The sequence below is a fragment of the Lissotriton vulgaris genome, chromosome 11, assembly GCF_964263255.1.
Source record: "Lissotriton vulgaris chromosome 11, aLisVul1.2, whole genome shotgun sequence".
NCBI classification, from domain to species: Eukaryota; Metazoa; Chordata; class Amphibia; order Caudata; family Salamandridae; genus Lissotriton; species Lissotriton vulgaris.
In genome coordinates this window covers 1093825608-1093833536 of record NC_141699.1, presented here as the reverse complement: position 1 = coordinate 1093833536, position 7929 = coordinate 1093825608, and the positions used below count along the sequence as shown (strand labels likewise).

The 7929-nt window shown below is 45.2% G+C and overlaps 1 protein-coding gene across 1 annotated transcript; it reads right to left on the bottom strand.

The window, feature by feature from the left end:
- Nucleotides 1-284: 284 nt before the first annotated feature.
- Nucleotides 285-7713, bottom strand: LOC147684214 (receptor-transporting protein 4-like). Its single transcript, XM_086944614.1, has 2 exons — nt 7362-7713; nt 285-1800 (listed from the first exon to the last, which is right to left on the bottom strand). The coding sequence occupies exons 1-2, from the start codon at nt 7526-7528 to the stop codon at nt 1101-1103; spliced, it is 867 nt and encodes a 288-aa protein (XP_086800740.1). The 5' UTR covers nt 7529-7713; the 3' UTR covers nt 285-1100.
- Nucleotides 7714-7929: the final 216 nt, after the last annotated feature.

Genomic DNA, 7929 nt, shown 5'->3' with positions numbered 1-7929 from the left:
ATAGTAGTGGTATGGGGTTTGGGATGAATGAGAGAGTGGAGGTAGAGGATATATAGAGAGAGGCATAGGGTGAGATATAGGGTAGTGCATTGGAGATGCTGAATTAGAAGTAAAGTAATAACTATAAAGAAACATGAGTACATAGAAGGTATATATGTATAAAAAAGGTAATATATGTATATTTAAGTTGTATTTAATAAACTCAGACTTTCAAATGTTGCTGTTCTTTAAAGTAATGTATATGTTTTTACATTGTTTTAATTCAATAGTGAAGCAATTGTAGATAAATAGTTATGATAAAGATTTCATTATTCATGCAGTCACCTATATACATGTTAAACAGAATAATATAACAATAAGTAATACGTTCATCTGTTAGGCAGAACTAACGCATACCTATATATTTATAAACTTAATTATTATACATGTTTCTATAGAGTAATACACATTTCTAGGTACACATATACAGTCCAAATAAATGCTTATATACAGAGTGAAGAGCTGTACGTTTATGTTTGAATATGGTTGTTATATGGGGAAGAGCCAACTCTTGAGTAGTCTTCTGGAGATAAGGTAGTTATCTCTGGATCTTATGTTTGGGGGTAAAGAGTTCCATAGTTTGGCTGCTTGAACAGAGATGCGCATGAGGTGAGGGAGGCAGAAACGTGTTGTGTGATGCAGGGCAACAGTCAACAGATTGTAAGTGTGGAGTGGGCTTCGCCTGAAGTGGAATTTGACTGAAGATGACTGCTCTCCAGCCACCGGCTCAGATAACAGAAAACAAAAGAAGAGAGAGGTGTGACTGGCATCTGTCACTCACCGGTGCATTGCCTGAGAGGGTTGGCTTTAAGCTGGGTCAGACAAGAGAGGTGTTTGCCTGTGAGTCACAGCCCAGGAAATCTTCTACAACAATACTGGGTACATAACATCATGGCTATGGTAACCTAGGGATACCCAGAGAAATACTACCCGACAGAGGAGTCAAATGAGTTCTGCATTATTTACAAAGTGAAAATGACAATTGTCAACTGTACAGACATTGTAGAGCCAAAATAAACACTTGGAGATGGAGGCTGCTTGAGGACACCAGGGTTGCAGATTCAAAGCAGGACGCATGGACAACAACTTGTCCGCGTTCTGGTACGCTGGGGCTCTGTTTCTCTGGTTGCATCATTGGGTTGGTTGCTGTGTGTGCTGGGGTTGTGAACTGGTGGATTGTGGTGGTCTTGACTTGTCCGCGTTCTGTTACGCTGGGGCTCTGTTTCTCTGGTTGCATTGTTGGGTTGGTTGCTGTGTGTGCTGGGGTTGTGAACTTGTGGATTGTGGTGGTCTTGACTTGCAGCCCTTACAGTCCAGACATTATAAGGTGGAGGTGGAGCATCCCGCACCTCCCTGGGAGGGACGGCAGATTCTCCTTGACTCACGGCAGCCTGGCCATCTTGCTTGAATTCTGGACGTTTCAAGTGACAAAGTCCCACGCGGCAAGCCTCGCAGTGCGCACTGTCATGGCAGCCATTGGTCCTTCCATTAGTGATGAAATCCCGGACTGGCCGGCCGGACACGTCCTCTCCGTAACACTTCCAGAGTATTCGCGTCACCAGGTGCTCCATGGCGATGTCCACGTTCTCGATAATGAACTGTGGTTCCTCCAGTTCGCCGGTGCCGCACCTCTGGCACTCCTGCTTGAAGATCCGCATATTCACAAAGTTCTGTTCGCCCGCCCAGGCCGCCATCTTGATGTGGTAGATGATGCGCACCCTGGCTGAGTCCCACCTGCGCTCGCAGTCATAGCACCTAAAACTACATACAGAATGAGAATGAGGGATTATTATAAGATCTCCACATTGGAATAAATTCCCATATGTTATCAGTCATCTGCTCAGGGCCTAATTACCAATGCCCTGGTAAATTGGGATTCTTGTACCAACACTCAGTGCCAGGATGCCCTCCCAGGTGATAGTGCACTATACAAAACAGATTAACATAACACTTGTTTACGCAAAGAATACAATGGTAAGTTATGTGATATTTTCTATACCAAGTAAATGCTAGGTATGATATGATAAAGTCCCCCCCCCCCCCCAAACCTAACTTTCAACAGGTAAAGCCTACTGGAATTTACAAGTGAAAAAGACCCTGGCATATACTGGGAAATGAAGCTTTGAGTGTAGCAAGCACCAAAAATCAACATTAAGTCTCTTTATGATGCAAGAAATTTCAGATTTTATTGGGTGCAATAATAATGCCACCTGGCACACTCATGCCAGGCTCTCATTCTCGAATGTCGATTATTTCAAACAAGTGTTGTACTGTAGACTTGGACCAAGGTGGCTCGTAATAAGGAACACATGTTAATATGGGTGATAATAATATGGAATGAGTCGAATTGGAACACTGTTTGTTTGTTGCCCATTCTTTTTGAGTAACTTACGCAGGGCAGAGTGTTTGTCCATTTTTCTATTCTTCATTTTTTGTTTCTTTTATTTTATAAATTTACAGAACCTGAGCTATCTTAAAACCTTCTTTATATGTGGTTTGTGTCATATGTGTTAGTGTTGTTAACGACTTCAAGTGTATTGGACTATTGTAATGTATGTTTATATGCCTTTATGGTGTACAATATTGAGTACAAAAAGGTTGCCTTAATCAACAAGCAATTTTATTTAAAAAAATAAAATAACATCTGAAAAGCAGAAATAATTAAAAAAATAATACCAAATACAAAAAAAATAAAAGATTTGATCATATTAAATGTGTGGTGTGATCATGAAGTGAGGGTGTGAATGGACATCAGTACTGGCATGTGTGTTGTTATTGGAGGCTCTTGTGCACTGCATACCTGCCAGGTGCTGCTGGGTCCAGTGTAACAGTATCAGCCAGTCCCTGCTTTTTAGCTATCAGCACTTTGCATTCTGGGAGCTGAGATTTCCCTGTAAGTCTGTAAGTGTGGACTCCAAAGTCCCACTAGTAGGTACTGGGATGGGCTTCTTTGAGCACCAAAACAGCTTGAATGCAAAGCTGTACAGGACATGGGCCCAAAAATGTAAAGTCTCAAGCTTGAGCACAGGTTCCAAATGTAGGCCTTCCTTTATGCCAACGTGATAACATTCCTGGATGCAAACACAAAGTTCCAAATTCTTTTCAGCTCAGGTGTGCGTATGTCACTTTGGACTGAACGGTGCTTAATTTGTGCCGGTGTTTGAAGGGGGTGGGCACCGGCTAACAGTTTTGGGGATCGGGACATGTTTTTTCATCACCAGACTTTGTCTCAGAGTGGCAGGGTGCCACAGCCGGAGCTTGGCGTTAAGCCAATAAGGCGAACGCCACGCTCCGACAGTTTCCAAATGCAGAGATGTGCTGTATTTACAAGAATACAGTGCACCCTTGCATTCTGTCCATCATTTGTTTGCGTAGCCCCCTGCCTTTCCCCTAGCGCTGGTGCTAAATGTAGCTGCCTAGCGCCAACACAGGCACACTTGCACCATTGTGCAAGGGCGCCTGTATTGCAGGGAAAGATTGCTTTTATGCAGGAAGGTGCCCCTTCCTGCACATGAACAATCGCACGTGGCGATTTGTAACTCCTACGTCAGCTGCATTGTGCAGCACACACAGAAGTTGCAACTCGTCATTTTTTAAATGATTGTTTATGTGCAGGAAGGGACACCTTCCTGCACATAAACATACATTCATGGCGATTTGCTTTTTCTATGCAGCACACATAGAAACAGCAAAAACAAGGAGAAAAAAGCACGATCCGGTCTTGCCCAGAGAGCTAACAAACTTTAAGAAAGGGTTAAGGGCCTTTCTTTCAGTCCATTGAGGCCCAGATAAACTGGCCAAGAAGCCTCAAACACAGTTACAAGCAGGAAACACAACCTCAACCCCGAAACATCATCATCATTCAATATGCCTACTTTCTGTGACAGGCATTTTCGTGGTCGGGGTTCAGCATCGCGAAATGGCTTCTTTCGGGTGGGCTTAGAGCAAGTGAGGTAGGCCAGGGCTTTAAGTGGGCCGGGTCTCACCGGGTCTGAGCACCACCAGTTTTTTTAAGGGGGCCTCGAAACGGGTCTCTATCGGGCTCTGGTTTGTGCCCTGGCACAGGCGGTCCATTTTTTCCACACTGCAGTGACAGCGGCACATGGATGTGCGCTGCTCACACTGCTCACTTCTCACTAGTGTGCGCGTGCTCACACTGCTCACTTCTCACTAGTGGAGAAGTTACGGCATGACGTCATGCCAGGTGAGCGTTGTAGTGGAAGCGAGATCCTTTAAAGAGTCATTTTCTCTCTGGATTTCCCTTCTCTTTTGGAAACTCAGGAGCAGCAACATGGTCGTGGTGTCACCAGGGCTTTAAGTGGAAACTTTTTCAATATTATATACAACAAGCCACAGTTCCTGCTTATTTATCTTAAGCAACTAACAACCATTGACAAAGCCAATAGTCCTGACTTGTAGGTATGATGTTACTTGCGTATCATATATCTGGATGCGGCACACTGTGCTAAGCACAGATTTTTAGCTTATGTGTGGTTAAGCCACGCTCTTAATTACATTGACCACGCCCCTTTGAGAGACCCCCCTCCCCCAGTTTCTTCATCCCACTTAAAGCCCTGGGTAGGGGACTCCTACGGCAACGCCAGTGTGGCATCACCAGGACTGGACATTTCAGGGAGAGAGTTCAGGGCGTGACTTTATTTAAGCGGAGTCATGGTCAGGGTAGACTCGGATGTATGATATTACAACGCATACTTTTACCACGCATGCCTTTACAACGCGGTTTTTACATCGCAAACCTTTACAACGCATAGCGCTTTGGGGACCTGGATAGTGAAAAGTTTAATTTTCTATTCCAACTCCAGTCTCCGTGGACACTAGGGAAGGTGATGGATAGAAAATTAAACTTATTCCCTATCCTAGAGCTTCCCCCAGCGCAATGCGTTGTAATGGTTTGCGTTGTAATGCCTGCGTTGTATTGGTAGTGCGTTGTAAAAGTTTCGTTGTAAAGGTTGTTCACCCTGAAAGATGTTTGTTCCCTAACTGTTGATCTGCAATATTTTATTCAAAGTGTGATGCTTGCTTCACACAACTCTTAAAATTAAATTAATCCGTTTGGGGCTCGGTGCACCCTGATTATAAAGGATCTGTGGAAACTTCTTAAAATAAATTCATCTGATTGGACAGCGACAGTCTCAAGAGGGCAAAAGATGCGAGAAGTGAATGGAGGTGTGTTGAGGGACCAGTGGTGTCAACATGGGAAGTACGCTGGTGGGGTGAGTCCATGTGGGTTGTACGAACGGACGAGAGCGCCGAGCTTTGCTTATAAAGCTGTTGACTGTCGCTCTATAGACATGCTAGATTGATAATAATACATTTATGTCTACAGATCCTGCACTTTGCAAACATACACTAAAAAGAACACTTTGCAATATTTGAAAGAGAGAGAGGGAGGGAGAGGGAGGGGGGGAGAGAGAGAGACAGGTATAGAGGGAGAAATACATATATATATATATATATATATATATATATATATATATATATAGGGAGAGAGAGAGAGAGAGAGTAACAGAGATAGAGAGGAGAGAAGATGAAGAGAGAGATAGACAGGGATAGAGAGAGAGAGACAGAGAGAGGAGAGAGAGCGAGAGAGAGAGAAGAGAGAGAGAGTGGAGAGAGAGAGAGAGAGAGAGTGGAGAGAGAGAATGAGAGAAAGAGAGCGACAGAGGGAGAGAGAGAGAAAGAGAGAGACAGAGAAAGGAGAGGGGAGAGAGAAGGAGAGGAGTGAGAGAGAGAGAGAGAGAGAGAGGGGGGAGAGGGAGAGGAGAGAGAAGAGATAAGGGAGAGAGAGAGAAAAAAAGGAGAGAGGGACAAAGAGAGTGTGAGAGAGACAGAGAGAGAGAGAGAAAGAGAGGAGGAGAGGGGGAGAGAGAGGCTGAGAAAGAGAAGAGAGAGGGAGAGAGAGAAAGAGAAGAGAGAGGAAGAGAGAAAGAGAAGAGAGAGGAAGAGAAGAGAGAGAAAGAGACATGGAGAGAGACGGGGACATACAGAGAAAGAGAGAGAGACAGGGAGAGGAGAGAGAGCGAGAAACAGAGAGACCGAGAGACAGAGAGAGGAGAGAGAAGAGGGGGATACCGAAAGATGCAAAGAGAGACAGTGTGTGTGTGTGTGTGAGTGTGTGTGAGTGCGTGCACGCGTGCGCACAGGGGGCGTGATGGGAAAGGGAAAGCTGGAAAGTGTTTATTTTTTTTATTTTTTTACACAAGCTCACTTCGCATTATTTATGAGCTAGTTAAGGGCTATTTCCCAATCATGTTATTGTTCTAAGTGCTCGATTATCTCGCTCCTATTGGTAGAACTGCTTTGCTCTATTCTTGAAAAAGTGTCACTCAGTGTCACAAAGACCACATAAAAATATCACACAATAAGCGCACTATTGGCTGAAGCACTTAGAGGCTATTTTAAAATACACCTACTACAATTACTTGTTGGGCTCTTTCTTCGGTCATATATGTTGCCAAAAAAGACAGACACGCCTCATTCGGCAACAGGTTGAGCTGGCAACAAAAACAATCGCTCTTCTACACTTACCCTTCCTATTAAATAAACGCAGAGTGTGCCTTCGTAATGTTTTTATTCAATCTGGCATCAGAAAGTGTCACCAAGCTGTCCGTTTCTGTATGAGGGGAGAATTGGCCTCTGGACTGTAAAATGTGCTACATTTATGAACAGAACCGATAGGTTATTAATAGCAAAGAGCCGTAATTTAACGAGGATACTTTACTTATATAAGGTAAGAGAAGGCCCAGAGATCCAATTAATCATTTTTTAGGATTTTATTGCAAACATCTCTGGGGAGAGGATGTAGCCTAACGGCTAGAGCGGTCGACCTCGAAGCTGGGGAACGGCATTCGAGTCTCGGCAGTGACGCTCAACATCCTGTGATTCTGGGCAAATCACACAATCTCCCGGTGCCCAACAAAAATGAACGTGTCCTTCTGTAAGAAACTGGTGCTCATGTAAAGCGCTCTGATGCCCGATTCGGGTCTAGTTCGCGCTATAAAACTATAATAAAAAATAATACAAACCTTTGATGCTCTTATACCAAGAACTGCATTTTGGTAAACTCTAGAAAGATGAAAGGCTGAGTGGACCCCCCCGGGATTTGAACCAGTGCCCATGAGCCACCAGACCCGGATGCATGCAGGGAAGCTGTTAAGCCCAGGGCGGACTACAAGTCCCAGAATGCAATGGTTTATTAAATGAATCCCCCATAATGGGAAGATAATATCCCCATTCCATTGAGCTAGCATAGTCTAGGGACGAATAGAGGTCACTCACGAAGCGAAGGGACGGACACTGACCTTGCGAAAGCATGCAGCGTGTACTGCCTCCACCCCAGCCCTGCCTCCCCATCGCCGTGCAGCCCCAGGGTCCACCGCTCCGGGCGCTGCGCTGCCTCCAGGTGGCTTTGGAACAGGCAGTCCCATGTCTCCAGGTCGATCGCCGCCTCCAGGGTCTTATTCTTCATGGCTTCCCTGTAGCAATCTGTTGAGCTTCGCAGGGCCGACTCAGCATGTCATCCTACCCAGGACGATAAGTACGCGGGGCATTGAGTGGGGTTATGGGGCCACCAACATGAAACGGCGAGAGAAGGGTCAGTCTGTGATGTGCTGGTCAGTGTCTGCAGTGGTATCCAGGGCATGGACTTTGAATGCTCGGAGCAGGCAGGCTGGGTCTTATATGTGTGATAAGAGGCGCTCTGACCCACCCCACCAGCCTGCAAACACAACAAGTCCAAGGTCTGCCCATAAAATCTCAAGTTCACCGAGCCCGGGAGATTGCCATCGCTCAGAGCGCTCAAGTTTCATGGCCTGAGGAGAGGAAACGAAACTCAGAAACAGCGCCACTTCTTCGAAGATATAGCGCTGT